Source organism: Rhea americana, unplaced genomic scaffold, assembly GCF_003343005.1.
Source record: "Rhea americana isolate MKP2758 unplaced genomic scaffold, rheAme1 scaffold_445, whole genome shotgun sequence".
Taxonomy (NCBI): domain Eukaryota; kingdom Metazoa; phylum Chordata; class Aves; order Rheiformes; family Rheidae; genus Rhea; species Rhea americana.
Window position 1 is genome coordinate 92,142 of NW_028186585.1, and position 27,492 is coordinate 119,633.

At 49.8% G+C, this 27,492-nt stretch overlaps 1 protein-coding gene across 5 annotated transcripts; it reads right to left on the reverse strand.

Moving 5' to 3' along the window:
* Positions 1 to 172: 172 nt before the first annotated feature.
* RRBP1 (ribosome binding protein 1) lies at positions 173 to 27,492 on the reverse strand. 5 transcript variants are annotated; one of them, XM_085315951.1, is made up of 25 exons: positions 27,375 to 27,492; positions 26,602 to 26,655; positions 20,766 to 21,467; positions 17,804 to 17,952; positions 17,383 to 17,505; positions 16,237 to 16,389; positions 15,479 to 15,597; positions 14,359 to 14,512; positions 12,171 to 12,309; positions 11,647 to 11,834; positions 11,315 to 11,352; positions 9,621 to 9,711; positions 9,039 to 9,131; positions 8,262 to 8,354; positions 8,087 to 8,167; positions 7,896 to 7,985; positions 7,628 to 7,720; positions 5,994 to 6,065; positions 5,688 to 5,783; positions 4,971 to 5,054; positions 3,501 to 3,620; positions 2,517 to 2,600; positions 1,733 to 1,831; positions 1,015 to 1,158; positions 173 to 698 (listed from the first exon to the last, which is right to left on the reverse strand). In XM_085315951.1, exons 3-25 carry the CDS (start codon positions 21,445 to 21,447, stop codon positions 660 to 662), a joined length of 3,024 nt encoding a protein of 1,007 aa, XP_085172077.1. In that variant the 5' UTR covers positions 21,448 to 21,467; positions 26,602 to 26,655; positions 27,375 to 27,492; the 3' UTR covers positions 173 to 659. The 5 variants fall into 5 exon arrangements, with proteins under 5 accessions (XP_085172077.1, XP_085172079.1, XP_085172078.1 ...); XM_085315953.1 differs by having other exon boundaries at positions 3,522 to 3,620; positions 27,375 to 27,491; XM_085315952.1 differs by lacking the exon at positions 26,602 to 26,655.

Sequence of the window (27,492 nt, forward strand, 5' to 3'; positions counted from 1 at the left end):
ATTGCTGTAAGAGCTGTCCCCTCTGTTTCTACCGCACAGGAAGGAACGGTAGGAATAGAGGATCCACTTCTAGCCCAACTGGTTCTTCAGAGATCCCAAACACCTACTTGACTTGGAAGCTTAAAACAGACAGACATGTAAATAAATAAATCCAGAAGAATACAGCAAGGAAAAAACTCATTTCACTAGCATCGGTTTAATTGCATCAACACCCAGAAATACATAAAAGGATACGTGCCAAGAGCCCCCTATTAGAAAGGCTTCCTTCCATCATATGGACATGGGCCTTCCTTTCACACTTCTTTCACTCAAAAAAAAAAAAAAATAAAAAAAATGTAATTGCACCGATTGATGTACAAATACAGTCTTCCGTTTTCACACATTCATGGATTCTGCTGCTACAGAAGTGTTGAACCCCAGCGCCTACCCTGACACGGTCAGAGTGGCTTCCAGGGGAATAGTTGTACAAAACAGTATGAAGATTTTCTTACAAACGTATACCTGCAGTGTTTACTGGTATTTTTAAGGTTTCAAAATTAGGGTTTGAGTCACTAATGGCTTGTATCTTTATCTACATTAAAATTGAGCATACATTTTTATTTTAGGAATGTGTAAGGCATTTTGGTAAGTTGAACAGTAAGTTCTAGGTCACAGAGTGATCAAACTGAAGTCCCTTCCTTTGAACCGTCCTCTTCACCCTGGAAAACAAAAGCAGAGAGGTGAGTTACTGAACTGAGTTTAACGTCTTTCTTACTYTCATAGCAGCTCAAGTAGCAAAGCATTTTACAGACTGGTCAGATCTTCCSTTCTAGACAGTTAAAATCCTTTCCAGCAGAGTCCCGTGGGTTGCCTAGAGCCACCAAGACAGTTGTCGGTAGTAAGTACCACATTGCCTCCACTCTCCCACCCAGTCATGGCTGGATGCTCATGYGGGCCATCCTGCCACCTCATCTAGCTCCAGATGCCATCCCAGCCAAGGGCTCAGTCCCTAAACCCAGCTCCTGGAAGAAATACCGTTTCCTGAAGCTGTTCTTTCAATTTCTTCACTGTTTCTCTCTCTTTGGCCAGTTGGTCCTGGGTAACCTTCAGTAGCTCTTGCAGTTTGGTTGCTGCTCGTCCCAAGTCCTTTGATAGTTTTTTTTCTTTTTCAAGTCTTTCCTGCACAGGAGTTGAAAGAAGCCACCCATGGGAACCTGCTTTTGCAGTCTGGGCTGTTTGCAGGTGACACAGTCCTTCCCCCGTCCCCAGCACAGTGGGTCTGCACTGAGCAATCTTGGTGACCAAAAGCTGGAGGCACATCCAGCTCCCTTCACGCTGGAGGGGACAGGCGTCTCCCCATGCTACAGAGATGCAGCTATGGCTCATGCTAGATCCCTGGCAAACCCAGAAGATGCCCGGGCTGAGCCAACCTCACAGGAGCAGAATTATTTCCCAAAACATGGAAAACCCAGCTAGCAAGACTGCTTGCTAAGGCAGCGACCTCAGGGCATCATCTCCTTTCCTTTCTCATCTTGGCCAGCCCCATCTAGGGACTGTAATTTGCATCCTGCTTCACCCTTCAGCCATGCTGAAGCTCGCAGCCAGGCCTGGGGCAGGGAGCTACTTGCATGGAACCATCTATGTTGCCCCAGCATCCCCAATGAAGACAGACCACGTGCACAGTCCTGCTCCACCAAGGCTTTTGCTGTCTTGCCTCAACACTAAACACAAGAAACCAGGGCAGCCAAATCACCTTGAGATGCTGGGCCTCCTCCGTGTCAGAATTTGCTGCATTTTCAGCCAATCTCAGCTTTTCCAGCTCAGCTTGCAAACTGCATGCAGAACTTTGTGCCTGGAAGAGGGAAACATGCTCAATTAACACACAGCAGGTATCTCCTGCATCCTACCTCCATATAGCGAGCTAGAAAGGCTCCAATCCCAAGTGGGTCTACCTCTGACAAAGCGTTAAGATTACACAGCTGCTGTCAGATGGCTGGATGCATTGGGTTTGCTATTTGAACTTCCACTAGGAAGATGGCTTTTCTCCCCAGAAGCAACATTAAACTCACTTAAAGCCCTGAATCCTCAAGGGAAAGAGCTGACAAAAAAGGGGAGACTTGGAAAGAGGTACTTCCAGGGTGCAGCAACTGGAGCATTTGCATGGTGGCTTCAGCACAGCCACCTAAGAAGTCTCCTTTGCTCCAGAGGCATGAGGCAAAGCGTGATGATGTCTCAGACAAAGGTAGGGATGGGGAAAACTTCAAATGAATTCTTGGGATCCATTAATAACCAAGAACTCAAAATCTTCGGAGGAAAGCTGACTCTGCTTTACATTTCAGCCTGGGAGTAAAGCTCCTGTATGCTCCACATCAGAGCAGGGACTACAGATCCTGCCTAGCCATATATCCTGCTCTAAGATGGTCAGGGATGCTGGCAGAAAGGGCCCTGCCCTCTGCACAGGATCTTGCCCACGGCCCCTCTACAGCTGGGCTGACCAGCAAGCCCCTGTCCTTTCCTCGTCTCTGTCCCAGACTTACTTCCTCCAGTTCCAGCGCCAACTTTTGCCTCAGTGCTTGCTCSTTCTCCACAAGAGCTTCATTTTGCTCTAGCTGAGTTTTCAACTGTGTTGAGGAGAGAAAAGACACAGAAAAAATATAGTAAGAAAGAACTAAGGACGGAGATCAGTGAATGGGGACATTACCATGAAAGCTGGGCTACACAGAAGAAACAAAATCTGGAGCGTTTCCCAAGGCACGCAAAGACCATAGGCACCAGTACTCCTTCCTCTCTGCACAGAAGTCGAGAGGATGTGGATGGCGGGCCCAGAGCTCAGTTTTGCTCGTGAAGCAGCATAAGCTTGGACTTGGGGCAGGAGGCGAAACATAGCAGAGGACATATCCAACTGGTGGCCACATTGCGCCAGATGAATGGTGCCCTGGGGAAGGCTCCACAGTTAATGGGATTAAAGAAGAGAAACAGAGTCTTGCTCATGGCAGCTGCCTGCTACTGGCAAGAGGTGTTAGCCTGAAAGAACAAGTCGCTGCTAATTCCTTCAGCCTCACTCCAGCAAGGTGGAGAGAGCTTCTGCAATCCTAACCCCAGAGAAGGCATCCAACAGGGAAGCAATCRCAGCCCAGCTGCGTCGGGGCGTCCTCCTCCTCGCTGGGGTTTGGGCCTCCTCCACAGCAACCCAAATGACGCTCCTCTTGGTTCAGTGCATGGTGGAGCTTGCTCGAGGGTTCGCAGTGTCCCTGCAGCAGTGCGCCCTGCCTGCCTCCCCAAAGCAGCCTGCCCCTGTGCCCCCAAGAGGAACGACATCAGGAAAGCTGGACTGCAATGCTTTTCCAGTGGGAGTTGGATGTGTGATTAAGGGGGCCGGGGTCTGGCTTCCCAGGACCTCAGTGGACACGCGCCACACATGCAGCACAGAAGATAACCCTGCCCAGAGCAAAGCCACGTGCAGGTTTCCATGCTGTTAGAGACAGTGACACAGGACGAGGGACACAGTTAGGGGTCAGTGCCTTCATGGGCAGCAGTCTCACCACCCGAACCTCAAGGGGCGCGGGCTCGCTTTGGTCAGCTTGTAACCCCACTACTCCATCCTGCACRTGGCTCTTCATCTCACTCAACTGCTGCCTGACCTGCAAAGAGGACCAGCAAGCCTGGCTCAGTTATGCACCCACACACAGCAGCCACTGCAAGACCCACAAGGACCTACAGAAAACATTCACTGGGGTTTTGCTTGCACGTGAGCCAAAATGTTTGGAAAAACCATCACGGGTTTGGCTAGACAAACCGTATCTAACCTGGCCAGTTTAAGATGTTATGGCTCCTAGACGTGCAGACCTGCTCCCACCTCATCTGCTCTTGCTTAATCACTCAGCCCTTTGGTTTAAAGCTGCCATCAAAGGTTTGTACTGATGCAGCCAGGCTGCTAAATGAAGCAGCCAAGGCAGGGTGGTGAAGGCAGGGTGGTGTGCTCAGGAGAAGGAAGGGAAGGTTGCTGTATGAACACAGATATGTGCAGTACTGTTTGTCCATTTAATTAAAGTTACTGACTAGCTAGCAGCAAGGCCTCTTGAGAGGAAAGGGCTGCCCAGGCTTGAGTGAGCGAGATGATAACGGCTGCAAAACTCAGAAGAGCTGCAGCACTTGAGAGCAGCTGTACCCGATGCATCAGGTGGTGCCTCCTGGCTCACGCTGCTCTGAGTAGGTCTGCAAACCAGTGGTACCACCAAGAGCTTGAATGGGGAGATTTCCTGCTCCTCTGCTCACTGCAGCAGGGCTTAAGAGAGCCCTGAAGGGCTGGAGCATGCTGCTAACAGACTCCTAGACCTCATGGATGAGCTTAGTCTCCAAAGTATGAAATATTTAAATATTAGAAGGCAAAGCAGCAGCTGCTGTTTTACAGTCAAAAATTGTAATTAAAATTCAAAAGCCCTCATAACTTTTTTGGCAGTTTTTTGGCTCTCCAAGCCCTCCATCCCAGTCCTTTCTCCTACTTACCTGCAAAAGCTTCACCTTATCCTCAAGTCCTCCAAGCGATTCCTTTACACAGGAGACACAACCTCGGTCCTCCCATCCGGGGAGGACTGATGGACCCTTAATTCACCCAACCTYCTGCCTGCCCCAGGGGCTGCAGTTACAGAGCCCAAGAGCTGAGGTTTCTGCTACACGCCAGCTTGCTTAAGCCTTGATGCTATCTCTTCCTTCCCAGATACCGTCTCAGGAGGAACGGCAGGCTCATAAAATCCTTTCCTGGCTCATAAACATCCACTTTGAAAACTGGATGAGTTTTGTGTCTAGAAGCACCAAGTTCACCTGTGTCCAGGCTGTATGCTCCTCCCCTCTCCAAACCTGCAGCGAGGAGCAAGGTGGCACCAGGCAGACCAGCCCTGGGTCACGGCTTGCAAACTGCCCCATGGCAAAGCAGCCACCTGCATGCAGGTGTGGTGGTCCCAGTGGTGCAGCTGCACAAGCCCCTYCCTTACCAGGGCCAGCTCTTTGTTCTGCTTCTGCATTTCCGTCTTCGCTGCCTCCAGCTGCTCTTGGGACTCTGATAAGAGCTGCCTCAACTGACAAGAAGAAACAGAAAACAGAGGGCAAACAACAGACTTAGGGCTTCAGGTTTTCCTCCCACTCATCCCTCCAAGCCCCTGCAGACCCCACGATGCCACACAGACACCCAGCCCAGGCACAGCCCCCTCCACCCTGCCTTGCTGCCCTCCCATCCCCCAGCCCAGTCAAACAAGGGCTCTTGGCAGGACTGGAGAAAGCAGCTCATTTATGCACTTGGTTTCGGAGTCCTTTGGCCCAAGGAATCATTTTTATAGTGCAACACCTTCTCAAAGAGGCCATGACGGCATCCCTTGTTAATTTGCCTGCTGAAGCCTGCTCAGAGAGAGGGAGATAACTGTGAAACAGCTTTGCCTCACCCAAGCCACAGAAATCCTGCAGTCTGTAGGCCACCGAGGAGCAGCAGATAACATCTCCATACAGACCCCCTGCCCCATCTCCCTTCCAATGAGCCTCCCAACATTAAATGTCTACAGACTGGGACAAACATCTCCACCTATCTTCCCCTTCTGATTTGTAAAGCTGTGAAGGCCCAGGGCACTCCTCATAAAGCCCCTCAATGGAGATTAGGGATGAATCAGGCTTAGAAGAAAGAAGAAAGCAATCTAAGAAAGCCAAAGCACCACACTTACAACTTCAACTTCTTTTGTATAGTTTTGGTGTTCAGAGCTGGCTGTCTCCAAGTGATTCTGCAGTTGTGCTTCCAGAAGAGAGGTATATTCCTTTAACTGGATTAAAATGAAAGAAAGCAGAGGGATTTGATTGTGTTGAGGTGCAACACCTGGACAACAGCACACTGCAAGCATGCCTTCTCCAAGGCAAGTCAGGAGACCAGCCTTGACTCAGCCCAAGCACAGCACACATCCATCTGGCAGCTGTGCAGGCCATGCAAGGAGGCCTGGCACAACCTGAGCCCTCTCCAGTAGCCAAAAACCTACCTGGTCTGTACTCTGCAGCTCTGCTTTCAACTTCTCTACAATGTCTTCAAGGGATTTCAATTGGACTTGTGACTAAGGCAGAAACGATCAGAAAAGGTCAGTAAACAGAGTTTCACTCAGATGCTGAACATGTTTCACACAACTAAACTGCCCAGTCGTTCACTCCCACCTGTCTCTCTTCACCCAGTGCTCAAGTACAGAAGAAACCCAAAACAAACTGGAGCCCCATGGTCTGCAGCCAGCAGGAGCTGTTCTTCCCAGAGAGCTTTAGTCCAACAAGCTGAGGCTGTAAAATGTGGAGCAAGGTAATGGCTTTTGCCTGCAGAATTTAAATTGGCTGCAGCCAGCTTACAACATCCATGAAGCCGACACCAAACCCGGTGCGAGTTTTCTATCAAAAGCACCTCTGGTTTGGAAGCAGCAAAGTATTTTTTCCAATGAGGCATCATGGATTTTGCTATTAAGAAAAGCCATGCTACCCACAAGCTCAAAGCATGGGGTTTGCATTGAAATCTGGATTTATCTTTGAAGAAGACTTCACAGTTGCTGAACACTTTGCAATAGAGGAATTCATCTTTTCTCCACAGAGATGCAGAACAGCTCTGGGGCATGCCCCAGCCATGACGCTCATCCTATCAGGCACACTGACCACGCTGTCCATAAACACTAGCAGCCACGTCACCTCCATGCAGTCCTACACTAGATCTCGGTGCAAGGCAGCAGGCAGCGCTGGGATTTCGCAAGCCAGCAACAGGCTCAGAACACAAAGATTTTTTTGTACGACAGCTCCCCCACCTCTTTGAAGTCCCAATTAACTCAACCTCATGTGACAGGGAGCAACCAGACTGTGAAAAGTAACTTCAGTTCTGCATTTAAAAGGAAGCAGATATGTCAGCTTTGCAAGAAGGCGTGATCAATCACRTTCTCCTAGATGCCAGCTAAGCCACAAGAGCACAAGAAACGTGCTCYCTCTACAACTTCTGGGCAGCAGCAGCTCTCTGGCAGCTGCCAGCTGATGTTTTAACCAGTAAGAGTGTACCCAGAGCTAGACAAATAACTGGAGTAAAAACAGTGCACAATATGTGGCTTGGAATTCAGATCATTTCTGAAGGCTCAACCAACACCAAGATCAACCCAGAGAYTGAAAGCAAGCCAAGTTCTTCTCAAAATGGGATTCTACGAGCACTGCATGTGCTCTGCTGCAGTCAAGCCAGGGGACTGTGCCTASCAGGAGGCCTCAAGCCAGACTCCCAATCTGCAAAACCTGGATCACTGAAGCAGTGACATGGCTTCCTAACTGCCATGACTGAAGTGCAGACATGGAACAATTCCTCCAGYTCCACAGAGGGATCAAGGCACACATCAGACAGCAAGGTGGGATCCAGGAGGAGGAGGAGGGTATAACCTGTGGCTCACCACAGCAGGAAGAGAGCCTTAGCTCTAAGCAAGGTGGGATTCTCAGTTTTGTGACAAGAGGGATGGATTTGGGAAGGAGAGAAAGTTCCCACGTTTCAAGAGTTCAAGGTTGGAAAGAACAACTAGGGTCACCATCTGATACATAACCAACAGCCCCTCTACTCTAAATTCCAGCTCCATGGGCCTTTACACACGTGCAACACATCTAAAGCACRTACCTTTTGTAGCTCCTCTTCAGACACTGTGAGCTTTGCTTTCCACACTCGCTCCTCTTCCTCCACGCTCTTCTGCAGGTCTCGCAGCATCCCTTCCTGTTGGCAAAGCCCCAGCTGAGACTAGCCTCCTTCCCAGCCCTCCTGAGGGCACCGCAGCCACTGTCAGGGCTGGACGCCCTGGACATGCTGGAGGAAGTGAGGGGGACAGGCAGCTCAGTGCTGGACCTGACAGAGGAGCACATAGACACAGACAATCCAATATCAAACTCACCGTCTCTGCAAGGATAGCTCTGTACTGCTCACATTCTGCTTGTAAAGTGCTTTGCGCTTCCTCTGCCTCTTTTAATTTAAGTGCTGAATCCTGAAAGGAGAAAGGAGAGATGGAGAGGGAGAGATGAGGAAAAGAAACAAGCAGCTCTTCAGCACTCCCTTGCCCTTCTGCTTTCCAGCCCTTTCACGTACCAGGGGCTCTTTTGCAGTCAGGTGTTGCTTTAGCACATCCACTGCCTTCTCTTTAAACTCTTGTAGCCATGTATCATAATCCTGAGTTTGAAAAACAAGAGGAAGAGAAGAGAAAAGGATGCTTGTGTGTCTCTTATGCCTGTGTGGCAGGGGCCCAAAAAAAGCACACTCCTACCTGCTGCAAGGAGACAGCGACTTCTGGGAARGCAGACAGCAGGGTCTGCTTGGTTCGCATCTGGAGCGTGTCCAGTTGTTGTTCAGATTCTTCCTGCAAGAGACACAAGCTGTCCTGGGATGGAGGCCTCAGGTCCTCACGTGAGGCTGGAAGTGCCTACAGGGGTGAGCTGGCATGGGAAAACCAGTGGGCAGAGAAAACTACTGCTGCTGCAAATCACCACCATCAAAAATCTGTGAAACCTCCTGGTCTGCCCAGCAGTCTGGGCTCCAGCATGTTTTCATTAGGCCTCCAGACAGCAGAGGACTCATTCCCATTTCCTTTCCGAAAGTCAATGGGATTATGCTGGTTTGGCAGTATCATTTGACTTTTTTCCATGTTGCCACCTTGGAAGAGAAGGATTTGCTAAGATCTGTGTTATTCCATCCAGTAGGGCCCTATATGCTCCTGGTTATCTGACCGTGACCTGCACTGCAGATACAAGTCCTTCAAGACAAAAAAGTCTAAGATACAGCAGAAAGATGTTTGCCTCTCCCTCCATTCAGCTGAGGGATGTCCTCTGAATGCCCCAGCTCTGCACAGCAAGGAACAAGACCAACTCATGAGAACAAAATCCAGCTTCATCTGGGATTTGGACAGACTGCCAGGAGGATTAGGCCAGCACTGCTCATGAGGTGCAGGCAGGTAACTCAGAGCAAACAACTTTGATGGCTCGGTGAGCCTGAATGTTTCCCCCTCAGAACTGACATCACTGCCAAAGAGAAATACCRAACTCACCTTTGCTTTTGTGGCAGCATGTAGTTTTTCGTCACATGTTTTCTCCACTGTGGCTAACGCTTCCATTGCTTTCCAGTTCTTCTCACGGAGGTCCTGCCGAGACCACACATACAGAAGGCAGTAAGCCACACGTTACACTGAAGGCCACCATGCTGCTCATTGGCACTGGCTCCACAACACACTCAGGCAGTGGCTTTCTTGCAGGAGCAGAGCAGAGCGAAGCCAGGAGGAGGAAAGAGCTCCAAAGAGCCCCTTGACCCTGCCAGGGTAAGATCTCTCATGCTTACTATGTCCTAAACCTCCCTGCTGGACAGGGGACATACACCTCCACTCACATGACCCACTGCCTGCTGTCAAAGCCCATCAGCTCAAGTACGTGAGCTGTGCACCTTGCCAGGGGTCTCCTGCCAAACAAGACAACACCCGCAATGCTCTGCATGGCTAGGAGAGACTTATGCTGCACCACAGAGYGATCGTTAATTGACTACAATGAGTTGTCACCTCTTGTCTGCACCCTGAAAATCTGGCTTTTGAAGGGAAAAATCTTCAGTGTCCAGAGCTGAATCCAGTTCACTCACGTACATTGTTTTTTGTCTTCTGCTGCTCCACTGTCTCTCTCAGCTCTGCTGCTTCCCTTTCCAAGGCTGAGAGTTGGCCTGTTTTTTCTTCGAGCCTGAAACGGCACAATGCAGGAGTGAGTTTCAATCTCCACTTCCCTCCCAGGTAGCAAGCTCCCAAGAACGGGGTTGCAGCCCTTCCTGCTTGGGGTCTGCTTCAGGCTCAGCAAACAGCAGGAAGTCACCACTACACAGGGAGTGCAAGYGAGCGGGCTGCACTTGTGGGACTGAAAACCACAACTGCAAAAATGAAAGACCATGGCAATGCTGAAGTGAGATCTAGTTTTCTGTGGGATCCAGTTTCCTACTGACCTGTCAGCAACAATAACCAAGTGAGTACTTGGCTGGCTGTCTATCCAGGACAAGAGGAAGAAGTAACCTGTGACCAAGGCCACAACTGAAATTGTTCCCAACACATCCTCTCCACGGGTCATTAGGCTGAGGTAGCCCACAGCTCTGCATTTTAAAAGCATCCTCTTACTGTCTTGAGTAACCACAAATCAGGGCCACCAACTAGACACATAAGAACCTGCAGGTTCCCTCTACGCTCTCAGATCCACCATCCACCATGACTGGAGTCTCAGCTGAGCAGACCAAAGAAGATGCAGGTCCTCAACAAGAATTGCCCTGATCTCTTGGAGACCAACAACCTCTGATCAGGTTGAACAACTGCCTTCCTTTTGAGGAATGCTGGATGCTTGCTAGCAACAGYAGCATCCAAGATTGCCCCCTAGAAATCCTCCTCCCCTAGACAGAGCCAGATGCTTCACAGAGGTGCCCAGCAGATGGATGAGAGGCAATGGGCATTAGTGGCAACATGGGAAATTCCAATTAGATGAAGAAAACCGTTTTTCACCACGTGCATTTAAATATCTGAAGGGAGGGTACAAAGAGGATGGGGCTAGACTCTTCCCAGCAGCACCCAGTGAAAGGACGAGAGGCAACGGGCACAAACTGAAACACAGGAAGGTCTGTTTGAACATGAGGAAAAATCTCTATACTGKGAGTACTGGACCAGGTTGCCCAGAGAAGCTGCAGAGTCTCCATCCTTAGAAATATTCAAAAGCCATCCAGACAAGGTCCTGGGCAATGTGCTCTAGATGACCCCGCTTGAGAAGGGGGGCTGGACTAGATGATCTCCAGTGGTGCCTTCCAGTCTCAACCAATCTGTGATTGTGTGTGTGTGTTGGGGGTGGGGGGCAGTTGGAGGGTTTCAAACACTGGAACTCAGACCCAGAGAGATGGGAAATTCAAAACTTGCCTGGAAACAGCTCCGAACAGCCTGCTCTAGGTGGCCCTGCTTTGAGCAGGGTCTTGGACTGGAGAAATCCAGAGGTCCCTGCCTACCTTCAGCACCATTTCCCCAGCCTGTTTTCAAGGAGATGTCAGCCTTTGTGTGCCTGGCAGCAACTCAAGTGTTGCTTCAGAATGGATTAGCTGTTACTTGGGGCCAGCGCTAGAGCTGATTAATGTTGCAGAAGATGCACTGACCATGATTCACCTCAGACTCCCAGCTTTACAATCCCTCTCACCCTTCGAACAGAGGGAGCCGGAAGCCCTGACCCATAGGAATCACCCTCAGGGGAAGGCTGGGACATCCAGACAACAAGTTTTAGGTGCTGTGACAGCCTTTTGTGTGTTGACACTATCTAGACTCACCTTAGCTGCAGCTGCTTCATTTCTGCTTCATTAGCTGCCTGGAAAAGAGAAATCACCGTCAATATCTGTCTCAGAGCCCTGAAGTAGACCAGCCCTTACAGAGAGCATCCCAGAGGGATCCATCAACAAAGATAATGCAGGTGCTAATGTCACTGTGCAAAGCATTTTCTTGGATCTGATGCTAAGAGCCAAATCATGTGCTGCCAGTTGGGARCTGCAAACCGATCTGTTACAAACAGCTCTATCCAAACACATCTCTCGCAYGTCTCCAACTGGCACTGAGCACCACTTCTCCTGCACATTCCCGCCCCCAAATTAAAAGAGCACACGACCTGCAATTCTCTGTCTTTTTCTGCCTCTCTCATCTGGCCTGCTTCCAGAAGAGCTTCAATGGATTTGATCCTCTCCGTGAGCTTCATGTTTTCTGAACTGGCATCCTGCAGTTTTGCCCTCAGACTGTCAAGCTCTGACAATTTGCTTTTAACCTCCGCTTCGGAGCTCAGCAACTTGGCTTGCAGCTCTGTTAGTGGAAGAGGAGAGAAACACAAGATGGTAGGTGCAACCACGTTTAGAGASTCCCCTCCCCTGCCCCAGCAGGGCCTTTGGGCAAAGAGGCTTCAGCCATGCAGAAGAGAGGGCCTCAGAGTGGCATCCCAGGAGAGGACCAGTGCCTTGTCTCCATCTGCGATCACTGACAAGCCCAGCGACTTCCCTGCACTGACACCGGATGATCCAACTCATCTGGGTCCATTCACCCTGTCCTGAGCAGCTCCACCAAGGGAGCACCTCAAAGCTCACAGCAGTGCTCAAAATCCGCTCCCTATTTCAGCTCCCTGTGCCATGTCCAGCTCCTCACCAGCAATGCTCTGCTGCTGTCCTTTGGCCTTTTCCATCTCTGCTAGCAGGCTTTTGTAGCTGCTCTGGGTTTTGCGGAGCTCGTCACTTACTTCATCCAGCCTCTTCTGCAGCGTCGCCTCCACCTCTCTTTGGGAAGTCTGCACAGCAGGAAGAGAAGGCTTTAAACAGCAGGTGAGGCACCCTGGCCAGTTCCCAGCAAAGCTGTGTCACATGCTGCTATTTTTAAGCTGTGCTTTTGGGGGGGTTAAGTCATCTTTCCTCCATGCTCCCTGTGCATGAAGAAGCATTTGCTTTGTGCTCTTTTTTGCCAGCCCTCAAGCACGAATTAGACAACACTGTAATGTCTCAATTCTGGGCCAAGACAACTGACTGCAGCCATCCTCCACTCCAGTCCGGAAAAGAAAGGCAAGYTCTGAATAACCTCCTAAAGCTCTGGTGCTTAGACACACCACCAGCCGAGGTAGTGCTGCAGAAAGCCTCCCCTTTGCAAAGCTCCAGCCAATGCTCAGAGCCCAAATGCTCCGCTCCAGGTGGAGCAGACGCTCTTTACGACAGGGAGATGATCATCCTCGATTTTCTTTGCTCATGGAAAGCAGAAGCCGTGCGTGCAGCCGAAGCCCCAGACTGACATGCGGAAGTACTGCCACGGCGCTTGGCAGATCAGAGGCCTGCAGCTATCCAGACGTGTGTTTCCACATGCAGTGGAATTTTCTATGTGGTTTGGGCCAGAGAAGATTTTTTTCCACCTTAGAAAGCAGCAGAGAAGAGGCCTGGCCAAGGCATGCACTTTGAGGGGGAAAGTAGAGTGAGGGATTTGATGAGTGTGATGAAAACCGGCAGCTCTCTGAATATGAATCATACCATTTCAAATGCCAAATGCTTTGCAGAGGGGAAAGAGGAATACCAACTAGCTGCCTGGTCTCTGTCTGAGTAATACCTCCAGAACCACCAAAAAAAAGTGGGATTCCTCCATTCCTTGAAGACCTGATACCGTTCCTCAGCCCACAGCTCTAGGCACTGCTACTGAGCACACTTACAACCTGCACTGCCCCCATCACTGCTGGTATCTTCAGATACCAGAAAACTTCACCCAGAAGTGAACTTCAGCCACAACCCAATGACAACAGAAAAGCCGCAGGCGTTACCACCTCTGCTGGGAAGGGAGCACCCAAGGCTTAGAAACAGCTGAGCCACGAGAGAAAGAGAGAGCAAGCCCATCTGGGTGAGCAGAGACCCAAGCAGGACAGGGGCTGCTGGGCTTCCTATYCCATTTCCTGGGGCAAAGACAGGGCATGGGCTCTCTACAGACAACCATCCTGTTAGCAAGAAGGGAAGAGAGACTGATGAGCCGTCATGGGGTTGCCAAGCTGCTGCAGGAAAAACTCTCATCCCCCAGGCAGCAGGGCTTCCAGCTTTGTTTTTTTTTTTTTCTCCATCCTTTCACACCAGCCTCATGAGCTTCACAGATGTGTGAAAAGAACAGTCTGACCCAGGCCACACACTCCCTGGGTTTTTCTGGTGACGCTGTAACAAAAGCGCGTTGCACCTGACGGCGGGGAGGCAACTCGGAGATGCGCAAGGCAGCTCCTTTCCCAGTCGCTCCGTCTCCAGGCCATGCATTGCACAGATCTCACGCCATTTAGTTATCCCGCGTGTCGCCTACGCCGCCAGCCCCTAATCACCCTGGACCAGGACATTTTATCTTGTCAGGTAAGGGGTGGGTATGCGTGTGTTCCTACAGCCAGCGTCCTCTAAAATTACCTTCTGCAAAGAGAGCAGTGAGGCGTCAGTGCTTGCCTGACATTAAGCACCTTCTCCTCGGAAGGTTGGTGCCTTTGCTCTAACCAGATCCTGTTTCCATAAAGAACAAGAACAAAACAAACACCCAAACCCAACTGATAAAGACTCAAATGCAGGAGGACATGGCAAGGGCTTCGTTCCCACAGCAAACCATCTCTTTTGCTCTCCACTYTCATGCATGCAGTTTTGACAGAGAAGGACCAGAAACACGGGGAGATTAAGTAATCCAAACAAGGTCAGAGGGAAAACAGCTGGCAAACCCCAGCCCCCCAGCCCTGTCTGCTCCAGCCAGATGTCTCCCTTCTGTAAAGCTGCAGCTGGCAAGGCTGCTCCTGCAAGCTGCAGCATCTCTGCGAGGCGAGCRGATTTGCCAGTGCCTGCCTGACCTGTAGCTGCTGGACCTGCTTCTCAGAGGCCACTGCTTTGATTTCCCAGGTCTTTTTCTGCTGCTCCTCTTGCTGCAGCAGCTCCGATTTTTCRGACAGCTCTTTTGCCAGCTTGTTGCATTCTTGTCGTAACTTTGCCAGCTCAGCATTTTGCCTGGACCAAGAAAAGCACAGTTATTTTAACCCATAGGCCAAAAAGGGTATCCTYGCTTTACTTATGGGAAGAACACAACCTCCTGTGGGCCTGACACAGAACTTGAAATAACTTAAAAGTTGCATTTTCCTATTTCTAGGATACGTTTGGACCTTCATGAGGGGGTGGAAAGAGTTGACAAATCACTTTTCAAAAGCTAAAATTCAGTCACAGGAGACATTCCTTTCCTATGAAGTAGAAAAGATGAGGATCTGCGTTCCCAGACACAAGAGGAAGTTCTCTAAGCATCTGGAGTCCAGTCAGTAATTATTTTACGCTATTAATCACCAGCTATTTCTTACTTTCTACAAAAAGGAGCGTTAAGTCTCTACCTAGCTCATACTTGTTTTACAAGCATCAAGCAGGTCTTGGTTCTCTGCAGCATAGCTCATTTTAAAGACAGAGAACCTGCTAGGTTTCTTCTGAAGTCAGAAAGTGTGAACTTACGTGAGCTGAAAAGTCCTAAACAGCACCTAAATTCTGTTAGTARAGAAAAAGCCTTCATCCCCAAGCATCTGTCCCCTAACAGCTGCTGCGCAGTGTGGATAGCACCACACTGAGCATCCCTCAGCTCAGGCCCATGTTGAGCTGCCTTCTTCCTCATGCTATCTGTTGGCTCTAGCATCAAAACAGCTCAGAGCAAACAGGGCATCCTTCCCCTGTCCTTCCACTTTGTGATGAGCTGCAGCCTGCAAAAACATCAATGCTTCCTCCATCGGCCCCCCAAAAGACATTTGACAAACTCTTCACAACCCCCTCCCTCTACCTCCAGCTACCTGAAGCTGGCAATAGTCTTTGCAGGGTGGTCTGTATACAGGCCCCTTGGAAAAGGGGTCAGGTCGGCTGTGAAGGACAGCTAACTCCTGGTGCCTACCAGAACGCAGTCCCTGTTTCCGCTCCACACCCTGGCCCTGGTCGCAGCCTTACTTGCTCTCCATCTGGCTGGTGGCTTGGTTGAGCGCGTCCCTCAGGATGGAGTTCTCCTGCTGCAGGCGAGCGAGCTGGGTGTTGGGGCCATTCTCCAGCTGCTCTTGCAGAGTCCGAATCTAGAGGAACCCAACACAGGTTATGCTGTCGTGAACCCCTTCTCTCTCCCAAGAAGTCCATGTACCACTCCAGCTCAGCCTGCTAAGCATGGAGGAATGTAGAAGCACACATGTGGGATGTGTGGGTGCACTGAGCCCCCTTGCTCAGTCAATAGACATTTACAGCTCCCAGGTATGTAAAGTCTCATGAGAGTGCTAAAAGGATAAGAGATGTGTGGGAGCATTGTGGTCCAGGCAGCCTGGGCTAAGCAAGGTTTCTGCTTTCACTACTTCAGTGATTCATGCAGTTACCATCAAAAAAAAAAAAAAGATTGCTCTCAAGATCTACCTTTGCACTAGGAGGTGCCCCTGAAGTCRCCAGCATTTGGGACCTCAGATAGTGGTTCCTCCCCAACACACAGCCAAAATCTCCAGGGAAGGGGCACTTGTCATCTCGTTGCATGGCGCAACCATGCACTAGGTCTCCCTCACCCCAGCCCCACATTCAGGAAAGCCCTTGCTAGGAGACTGAGCATCATGGGCTTTCCTCCCCTTGCCACACCCTATATGCCAATCTAATCAAAAAGACTCTGTGTGCACCAAAACCTAGCCCTCAGTCAGAGGGGAGTGCAAGACCCCAGAGCACAACACACAGCCTACCTTTCCTTGGAGCTGCTGCGTTTCATTCACATGATCCTGGTAGCTAGCCTGCATTCGGGCTTGAACGGCAGCAATCTCCCGTTCGCGAGCGAGTAGCTGCTCTTTCAGCTTGCTCTCAACGGCCACTGCCTTGGCCTTCTCCGTCGCGAGTTCCTTCGAGGAGAGAAGCCATCTGCTTAGTTCTCAGCACTTGCTTTGAGTTTGCTCGCTTTAAGGAAACACAAAACCAGGCCTCCTGATTCGGAAGACTTAAAAGTTCAGCTGTTTTAGAGCTACAAGCAGCCTATGAAGTCCCATGCCAAAAGAACATGGCCAAGCTACATTGTTTAGCACTTACATTTCTTCCTGCATTTTGTTTTGGGCTCTGTGGCCACTGGATGCCACTGTTGTTCTGTGCTAGGCCAGCTAAGAGAAAGTAAGACAGCCTAGATTTCTTCCAGATCAACAACCTTTATATTATACAAAATTTAGGGCAAAGAAGGGAAAGAAAGGGACATCCCCAGGTTGGGATCGGAGGGCACTAGACTGGCCTTCGACACGGACGCTTCAGGAAAGCTTGCTTCCTGCCCACACCAACGCAGACCCTGTGGCTCGTGGGGACATACGTTTTTCTACCTTCCTCCCCCGCCAGTGCTAGACGGGCAGCTCGTTGCTACCAYGCCCTATCAGCGGCAACATGAGCCATGCCAAGGCTGTCAACGTAGCGACCGCGGGGCCACCTAAAGGTGCCAAAAGTTTGTTCTGATTTCAACATTTAAAATGAGGTGAGTGCAATCTTTTAAAGAAAGCACCGTTCCCTGCTTCTTGCAGGCCACACACATGGGCTGTCACACAGTCTTTTGGGCTGACATCTCCCTGCTCTGGGTCAGGCCCAGAAGCAGAGCGGCGATCAGGCCGTGCAGGAATGCAAGCACCCACACTCTACAGATGAAAGCACTGCACTGAACCACCACTTTTTGGAGGAACGGCCAATGGATAAAGGACCCAGACACCAGCTGGGCTCTGCTTCCAAGCGGGACCACTCGCAGGGACTAGACAGCTTGCTGCACAGCAGCAGGACTGATCTGCYGAGACGGAGCAAGCCAAGATGACCAGCACAGCAAAGAGCCCATGCCGGAGACCTCAGGAATGTCATGCAGTGCTCACCTTGCTCAGCTCCCGCAGCTTGTTTCTGGCAGCAGACACATCCTCTTGCTCGGCAGCAAGTTGTTTTTCCTTCTCCTCCAACTGGCGTTTTAGGACAGTAACTGGGTCACCCTTCTGCGTTGCCTAGGAGYGTGAGACAGCATATTAATGGGGACCTCCAAATCCATCCCATTTCCCCTGACCCTGCATGCACAAGCTACCTAACCTGCAGAAGTGGCTTCATAAGGGATCCAGCCCTCTACCCTCTCCTGCTGGTTTTGTAGCCAGTAGGCCACCCATTCTGCCTTAAAACCTGGAGCTTTCCTTCCCTTGACACACTGCATCCCAACCCCTATTCTCAGATGACAGCTAAGATCAAAAGAGCCAACGGCAGGTGGCTCTTGGCCATGAAGAAGCAAGCACCCACAGCTCGCCATCCTACCGTGTGCCAGGTATCCTGGACAATGCCTGCTTTATCCGTCAGGATCTCGATCAGCTGCTGGGCCTCTCCTTCACTGAACACCATGCTGCTGATGGTGGACACAAGCGTCTTGTAGGGCAGGTAGAGGGGCCCATCTGAGTCCACAGGTGCTGAAGAGAAAAGAGGAGGCATTGGGACTACTCAGGCCAATAGCAGAGCCGAGTCACATCCTGATTTTAAGCCAAATAGCTCAGCTGGCCTCAATCAGACAACTGCTATTTCAACCCAGCATGCAGGCAATTCTCTGCACTCGTGTTTYATACCTCTTTAAGTGAGAACAATATGAGAAGTGCTAGAGAACTGACAATGCTCACTGCGCAAGCATGCTTCAGGGATCACCGCTCACTTCTGTCTGACCCTACTACAGTCACCTCCAACCCCCTTAGCAAACTGAATGATCGCCAGCAGATGCTAAACATGTTTCACCAATGCCACAGATCAGAGATTCRTCAGGCCAGGAGGGAGCTGAAGTTGGACCACACCATGACACCACCTTGCAGAGCAGAGCTAGGAGTTCCCCGTTCTTCCACCACACAGGTTTGCTCCAACTCTTTGTGAAGGAAATAATGCATATCCAGCAGTCTTCCTACCCCTCTCCGAACTTGGGAAGGCCAGGTAGCATCGTGTGGTCTGTAATAGGACTGTGATGCTCCTGTAGCACCACAGTGCACAAGGTCATGAGGGACACAGGGACGTGAACAGAGATTTAAGAGTTATTCCGCAGTATCTATGACACAGTGTGCTTGCTTTTATAAAAACAACTCATGTGAGTTGGCTCTTTGAAAAAAGCAGTTTTGACTCAAGTAAGTTCAGAATCTYTAAAGCCATTAACACCGAGGTCTCTTGAACATGGAGATCAGGACCCACATGGCAGCAGTTTCAGGAGAAGTTGCACAGTGCTGAGCACAACCTTCACACCACCATCTCAGRGTACACATCCTACAACTCCCTCATGCTGAGGAAGGGCGACCATAGAGAGGGGCAGCAGCRTAACACCTTCTGTGTGGTGAGCTATCCTGTGCCGGACACCGGCTCACTCCACCACTAGTATTTCAGAGCTCAGAAGCAAAAAAAGAAAAATATCCAGCCTATGATAGTCACTGCACTTAGAACTTTTATGGTCAGTGAATGACTAGACCCATCTGGCTCAGATCTTAAAACACACATGAGAACAAAAGCACATGCCCAAAAGCTCATAGCCCTGGGGATGACCTGTTCCCCAAGAAGCAGCAATTCAAGTTAAAAACTCCAGTAGAGGGGAAAAAAAAAAAGAAAAAAACATCCAGGTTCAAACTCCAGATCAGAGCGACAGAGGATTCCCTGGGGTCAGCATTACTTCTATGCTCAACTGCAGTTCCCTGCTGCTCCAGACACATATTCCACTACATGTGATGACCTGGGCCATCAGCATGGGTAAGACAGTTAAGACTCAGCTCTTCRTGCCCTTGGCAAGCTGCTGTCACAGCTGCTTTCCGTGCTACAAAGTGGTCCCCTTATTCCAGGCAGATTAACAGCTGTGGTGGCACCTCCCTCCACTAAAACCCACCCTGGTTTTGTACTTCTCCTACTGTGACCAGGTGCTCCTACACAAYCCTGAGCATCCTGCAGACCTGAACACCGAGGTGTAAGCCTCAGGGTTATAAGGTTCAAGATCGGGCTCTTGACCTCCACGCTAAAAGCATAGCTCTTCAAAACCACACAGACACGTGGCACTAGAGACACAGCTTGCTCCCTGCCTGGAGCCCCAAGTCTGGGAAGCAAATCAGGGCTGAAGCCAACATCAGGTACCAATAAGTGTTATGAGGGAGAGCTTGGGTCCCACTCTCACAGCTGATGAGCCTGGAACTATGTAGATGTGAACAGCTTGAGAGCAGGTTTTTCTTGGAATGCAAAAGCCTAAAAACAAAACCAAATGAGAAAAAAAAATCCCAAGCCACTCACATCAGGTTTGCCATCTGCATCAGGGAGGAGGACATGGCTTTGAATACCAAAGCACCATCTTTGACATGTCCTCCAGTAGTGGCTGTTTCTGAGCTCAAATAATTACAAACCTCATCCCTGTGTGGAGTTAGCCTTTAGTAAAATCTGTTCCTCAGACAAACAGATTCAAGGGTTTTAACCTGTCCTTGGAGACCTGTGGGCATAAAACTCCCTATGTCCTGCTGAGTAGCAAGTCCTCTCCCGAAATACAGGTGCAAAACCTGCCAGATTACACTGCAACACCAGGTTGGGTTATGTTGGGGAAGGCTACCAAGTAGGTGTTTACGTACAAAAGAAGAAATGCACGTGCACCACATTGCAGGCTCTAAAATGTGAGTGCTTTCTGACCTTTCCACAGCCCTTCTTGTTGAGGTGTTCCCATAAAGACAAATAGGAGAAATCTCTCAGGTGTTCTCAAAGATGCAATTATCGTTTAACCAAAAAACCAAACTGTTCACATTCATGCAATGAAAGGGAAGAATCCAGCTACAGAGCTATTTCTTCCCTCACTACACTTCCCTCACACCTCTCTCCCAGGGCAGCAATCTGCATCTGGCGATCATTCTTGGTGTACAGATATGCTTGGAGACGTACAATGCAATAGCAAATCCTGGAGGAACCTGTAACTTTTCAACATCTGTGTGAGCTGGATGGAGGAGATAAGCAGGGGCATCCAATGCAGGAGACAACACATTACAGAGTGAAAACAAGTCAATAAGCTCTTGACTTCAGCTCTATATTCCCCAGGGAGAACTCCAGTCTTTCCAACCACCTTCCCTCTGTGCACTTTGTCCATCTCTCCAGAGACTGCCTTTCTAGAGCCACCATGTTTCCAGCACRGAAGAATGAAGAGGTCTCAGGACAGGGCAGCTCTGTTTTAATGGTACCAAGATATTCTGCTTACTTACTCAATGGGGATATATGCAGAAGAATTTGGCCTTACCTGGCTCACTCTTCTTCTTGGATGCAGCCTTCTTCTTGACTGTTCCGTCATGCTTTTGCTCCTCATGGGTGGGAAGAGCATCAGCTTTCTTGACAGCAGCGGAGTTGATGACTGGAGTGCTTTGCTGTGTGCCAACTGGCGGCACAGCCACAACAGGCACTTCCTTGGAAGTCACCTCCAAGACGGGGGAGCTCTTGGAGACACTGACGGGAGGTGAAGCCAACACTGGGCTAGGAGCAGGCTCTACCTTTGCCACCTTTTTCTCCTTCTTCCTCTTTTCCTTAGGAGACGGGGCAGGTTTCTCCTTTTCCTGAGGGGTCACTGACACTGCTGCAACTGGAGACTCGATAATTACAGGCTCAGACACCACAGCAGGCTCAAGAACTACATCCTTGGAAGAGTCTGTAACTTCATGAACCAGCTCCTGCTCAGGTATCTTCCCATTAGGTTTCTCTTCCTTTTTCTTTGCTTTTCCTTTTTTCTCAACAGGTTTCTCTTTCTTCTTTTTCTCCATTTTGTGCTGGTGGGTCTTTTCAAGCTCTTTGCGCTGCTTGGCTAAGGCTTCCTCATAAGATGTCTCTTTCATGGAGAAGGTGGATACCAGAAAGATTCCAATGGCTGATATCACCATGAAACCTCCAAAGACCATAACACCGAGTGTCTGAGGGTCGTACACATCCATCCTGCCTTATTCTTCTGTGCCTGCAAGACACCAGAATGACAGTTAGTGAAGAAAAACCCAAAGAGATGCAATGGCTCAGAACAGTGAGTTTCATACAGACATTTGTGTTTCCAGATGGCACTTTGCACTGAAACAACWAATACTTGAGATCTGCGCACCCTGGAAGAGCCACCTGTCTATACATCCCCAAGTCTGGGCTCCTCCATTATGTTGCCTATTCACAGCAACTATTTCCACTTGGTACTGCAATGAGTAATTTCAATGACTGTAGCAACCTCCAGAAGAGCCCAAAAGGGGAAAAAAGAAAAAAAAATTTACACCCTTAGCATCTGCATCCTGCGGTAACAGCGATTTCTGAACGTATGGCTCATCTCACAGAAGTGCGAGCTGGAGACACTGCACGCACAGCGGCTCTCCCGCGCGCCGCGAAGACACATGGGGCTGCCGTGATAAACAGGGCGACGTGACACACAGTGCAACAGGCGTGYGTGGGAGCCGCACACCAGGGCTGCTGCAGAGAGCAGCACCCATGCAAGCATCCTGGGGAAGGAGACCTCTCTGCAGCAACGTGCAGCTCTGGCACAGCACAGACAAAATCCTGCAGCGAGGCCGTGTGCACACACTGAGAATCAAGCCATTGCCATTTCCTTGAGATGCAAATACCAATAAAAGTCATAAATTCAACCTTTTAAAAGCCACAGTCATCAATTATCTTCTCTGCCAAAGGCTTGCAAGAAGCAGCGAGGGAGACTTGCAAAGGGAACACTGGATGTGGCACTTCTCTTTCCACCTCTGCTATAAGCAGCAACAGAGACTCGCTGCAAGGCAGACTAGTTTGACACTGGGTAGGAAGTGCACAGGCAGGAGGTGCTGTTATGCCGCTCCATTTAATTGCTAATTAAACCTTGTCCCAAGTGTCTAAACCAGTCCTTTCCCTGCTGTCCCACTCATGTGTTTCTCCCATGAGCGTAAAACCTCCCTGTGGCCCCGAGATGGCTCATTAATCCTCAGGTAGGGATGCCGAAGGTGGTTAAGGGGCACTTTCCAGGACATGCAAAGCTGCAGTTTCCTACCATTGTGCCTAAAAATCATCATGGGGAAAAAGCAGAAAGCCCTTGGCTATCAGCAGTTCCCATTCCCACACTTAAAACGTGAACATTATCAAATTTCCTCTTTAACAGGTTGTGAGTTGGAGGGTGAAAGGAGGCTGGAAGGGGAGGAGGCAAAACAAGACTAAAACGAAGGAGACAAGCATCTTTTCAAAACCTCAGGTCTTGAAGGAAGCAACCTCAGAAGTTTTTTTGGCACCACAGTAACACATTACAGAAAAGGTGCTAAAAAGAGAGCACGACAGAGCACCGCAGCAGAAACTCGCTCCACCTTTGCTCTCGCAGCGAGCAGGGCGACCGCGCGATGGAGGCAGCTGCTCCAGGACACGTCATGCACATTAAGCGTCTTCTCCAAAGCCGGAGCAGGGCATGCAGAGTCAAAAGGACCTGCAAAACAGTCGTCTCCCACTGGAGACGTTCACCTGCCTGGGGAGGGGAATTTCCATCATGAGCCCCGTTCTCCTGCTCCAAGCATCCCTGGCGAAGCAGGGGAAACTCGGCAGAGCTTCGAACACCAGCTGGAACAAGCTTTCTCTGGAAGGGCCAACTTTCTACCATGGGCATTGCTCTAGATCTCAGCTGATGCTATGGACCTTGCCATTTCAGGCTGCCACATCCTGCTGGGATTTAAACACCCTCCACCCCCAGTGCATTTGATATTAGGTCATATCTCTCCAACTACACTTGCAATGAAGCAAGAGCTCTGGCATCATTCTCGTGGTGAAGCACCTGGGACCTGCTAGGGATGGCTTTAGGGACAGGAACAAGACCTGCATTCCCAGCCCAGCAGCCCTGACAGAACAGTAAGCAGAAACCCTTCCTGACCCCACTCTACCACATATTCATATTCAGATTAAATTTGCTGTTCCATCTTCAGGCAAGAGTGCAACCCAGCTTGGACACAAAGCCCTGGCAAATATACTCCTACCCTACCGGCTGCTATCACCACCCCCAAAAGGCAGCTGAAAGGAGCCCAGGGAAGATGGGGACGGAGAGGCAACTGGCACTGGGCTGGCCAGAGCAGCAACTTCTGCAGCTCAGAAATCTCCACACTCCACTCCAACCTCTGCTGGAACACGGACAAGGTCACCAAGCGGAGACATGAGCCATGAGACTGGTGAGACCACGGCACCCAAGCTGCCCTGCGTCCCTGTGCCGCTGTCCCTCTCAAAGGTCCTCAAGCGACACCAGGTGCAGGGTGGCCAAGGAGAGCCATGCGCTCCCTGCAGCGCTCCCTGCACTAAAAGCCAGCTGTACCTTGCCTCCTCTCCGGTTTTACAGCCGGAGCAAGATAATGATTCAGATTAGCGTGCAATAGTCCTTCCTAGCCAAATAAAACACGAGAAAAAGAAAAGAAAAAAACCCCACCGTAACGAGAAAACAGCCCAGAACACTCAGCACAAAGAAGCCCTGGTTGCCCCACCAGGTTCCCGCAGCTTTAATGGTTTTGCTGCATCCAGCCACTGATGCAAGGGAGAAAATCTGATCTGGCAAGCTAAAGTCAATATGGCTACGTTGCGGAAAAAGGGCTCATTTCACGCATTTGCTGCCAAAGTTGCTGAGCCTCTTCACAAGAAAAGGAGCAGCACGTTCTCCTGCAGGCCTAGGAAAGCTGTGGACACCTCATCCCAGCCGGAAGAGAAGGCTCAGCCAGCGAAGCTCACAAAACCTCTGCACCTGCTCACGGGCGGCCAGTCGCAAGTCAGCGCTGCTTGAAGAGATAAACTTGGGATCCAGCCCCGCCGCTGTTCCCAAGCGCAGGCATGCCCTTGCCCCAAGAAAATCCAAGATGACTATGGGAAATACCAACTGAGCAAAGAGGAAGCAAGTCCCATCTCCAAGCTTGTCCCTGGCAGACTTCAGAGCCCAGGGCACAAGGCCGGGTCCTGCGCTGACTCCAAACAAGTTCCTCTTGCGGCCGAGGACTTGGCATAAGCTGGCCCAATAGCTCCTTTGGGGAAGAGTGTATCACTCCGACAGCAAAAACAGCGGCAGGCTACAAGACACCACGTGCATTTAAATTAAATCAGACTGGATCTGACATTTTTGGAGGAGGAAGAAGGAGAAAAAAAAAAAAAAAAAAAAAAAAAAAAAAAAAAAAAAAAAAAAAAAAAAAAGGTCTTCCTCTGGGAACTTCCTGATGCATAAATGCAAGAAGCAATGTCCTGCAATGCTAATGCTGGGAGCAAAGCTCTGCTTTGGTATTTCCTGACCTTGCCTTCCTCCCGAGAAACTTCAGCAGTCTCCCTTCAAAGGGCTGGAAGTTTGTTTCTGGATTGGCACAGCCAGATACGCTCATAATCTCGACAAGAGGAGCTTTTCTCGATCTCACATGTGGACTCTCTCGGGAGAGGGCCTGCAGACCGTTCCCACAGGTGCACAGGCAGTACTGGCCATCGCAGTTACTGCTAGAAAAAGAAAGCTCATGCCCAATATGGATCACATTTACCTGTGGGGAGTTCCTCAGACAGGCCTATCCTCTAGCCATCACCTCATCAAAACAATGAAAAATCATCAAATATCTCCATATGCAAACGCCTTCCTGCTCCTTCCTCAAAATAACTTGTTCAGATAAAGCTCTTTACCACCACCAAAACAGGAACCAGGCAGAGAGCTGATATTTCACTTGCTATGAAAGAAAACAAAATTTTGCCTTCTCATGAAAAAAAAGCTGTGCTCTAACTCTTCGGTTCCTGCGGCTTTTTTTCTAGTTATCCGTCAAATTTCCAAACATCCCAGGTAACAGCCTAGAAAGACAAATTTCTCCAGCCACCCAGGAGCATGCAGTCACCTCTACTTACCCCAAGCAAAAGCCCAACTTGCTGTAAGGAAGCAAAGCCAGTAAAGCACTCAGCCTTGCTGAGTTTTAAGCACAGGACAATTTCCAGGACTAATCAGCCCACAGAAGCACAACGTGATGGCACAAGGGCCAAGCTCAGCGTCTTGCGGTCGCATTTGCCAGAGACCTGCAAGAGCCAAAATCAGGCTACAGCCTTCCCATCTATCCAGGGTTTCTCTTCTCTGCAAACACTTACTTCCAGGAAATCCACAGGAATTCAGTATCTTTGAGACTTTTACCTCCATCCAACTGAGTTTAAAGCAGCCAGGTCAACTGTTAGGCAGGCAGGAGCAAAGGAAGAGACAGGTTGTGTCACTGCAGAAAACTTATTTCCTTAGGCAGCCAAATTAAAATATATGCATTATCAATCCTTGCCTTTAAAGGGATGCTTCAGCTGGGAAAAGAATAGATGCTCCACCTGCAAGCCAAGACTTGTGCTTTGCCATAGCGTCAAAGCAGTATCCCAAGTTAACACAGAAAAAAAAAGAGGTGAGTGGTCATGGGAGGGGAGAGAAAGAGGAAACGCGGGTCACGCAGCTGGGCTTTGCGCAGTCTGAAGGCATGCCTGCCTGCAAAGTACYGCTCTGTTTTGTTCTAAATAATAAGAATTAAAAAAAAAAAAAAAGTTTCCAGGCTGAGATTTCAGCTTCTTCCAAAGTGCAAAATTCCCTTGCAGGACATCACAGCAAGCACCGCAGAGACCAAAGGGACCATTTCGGAAGGCCACCGACCAGCCTTCAAAAGGCGATGGCTCCGGGAAATAAAGTCTCATCTCCTGCCCCGCTCCTGCTCTGAAGCTACCCTTGCCAAAAGCCAACACAAGGAGAGAGATGTCGCCGGGGACAGTGCTCCTCCAGCACAAAGCAGCGATAATTTCAAGAGCCAATCCTGCTGATAGCAGGGCAGTCTGGCAGCAGGAGAAGGCAGCACCATTAGCAGACAAAAAGCCCATCACCAGATACTTCTCCCGAAGTCTCTCTCTCCGCCCTGTCGCAATAAATAAAGACAAAATTTAAGAACTCGGCATGTCTCGACCAGGTCCTRCTTGACTATATCCTCTGAACAAGTGACTGTGCATTTCTAGTCTGCCTGTACAAGGTATTTCTCAGTGCAAATAATACTATGCAGCACGTTCAGGCCACCAGCCACCCGCGTTACAGACAGCTATACCTTGGCTTAATCAAATGCACACGAGCACTTCGTTACCTCTTGCAGCGTGACAACAGCTTTCTGCAGCTCTGCCAGTTCCTCTTGTTAAGCCTTCGAGTAAAAAGGTAGAAAAAAAATGCATATATACTTAAAGGAAACGGTGTAAAAGCACTATAACACAGCTGCATCTTGACTAATCTCTGCAAATTACAATCTCTGCTGTTACAAATCTCTCCACTTCTCCGCTGCCCCTCCTCAGCTATTGAAAATAACTCTTACAACTATTTGGGGGTGGTTTTCTTCCCTTCAGGGGAAGGATCCCAGCTTCCAGCTTGGTTTTGCAGCAGATGAAACCTTCCAATCTGCAAATAAGCACCTTTTAAATTCAGGGTAGCGGTCGCCCCACCGAACGCATTCCAGTGGTCTCCCGGCGAGAAAAATTAACGGAGCCCTTTGCAACCTCCTCTTTGAAAGGAAAGCTTGCACCTCTGCGGGGTGTCAAAGGACCGCACTCGAGACAGTCCTTCAGGATAGCCCCCACTGGCATGCATCTGCTGAGGTTGTTGCAAAACCCACCACCTTCCTTCTCCCGTTTTCCTCTCTGTTCAACACTTTGCACTCACCAAGACCCCGCACTGTCGCTGATCTCCCCGCGCAGCTTCGCTCAGATGCCACCGAGGGTGGCAATTGCCAGGAGCAAGCTCATATATATATATGTATATATACACACAAACATATATATATATATATATACACACACACACACACGTATATATATGTATATATTCGCTTAGTTAAAGGAAAAGGAATGATCATGTCATAGCTCTGACCTTTTGAGACTGTGCTTAATCAGACTGCCGATTTTCCTAAGACTGACTCTCAGCTACGGCCAGAGGAATTTGTTTCCAACATCTGGAACAAATGGCGATGGCTATAAGCATCTGGGGC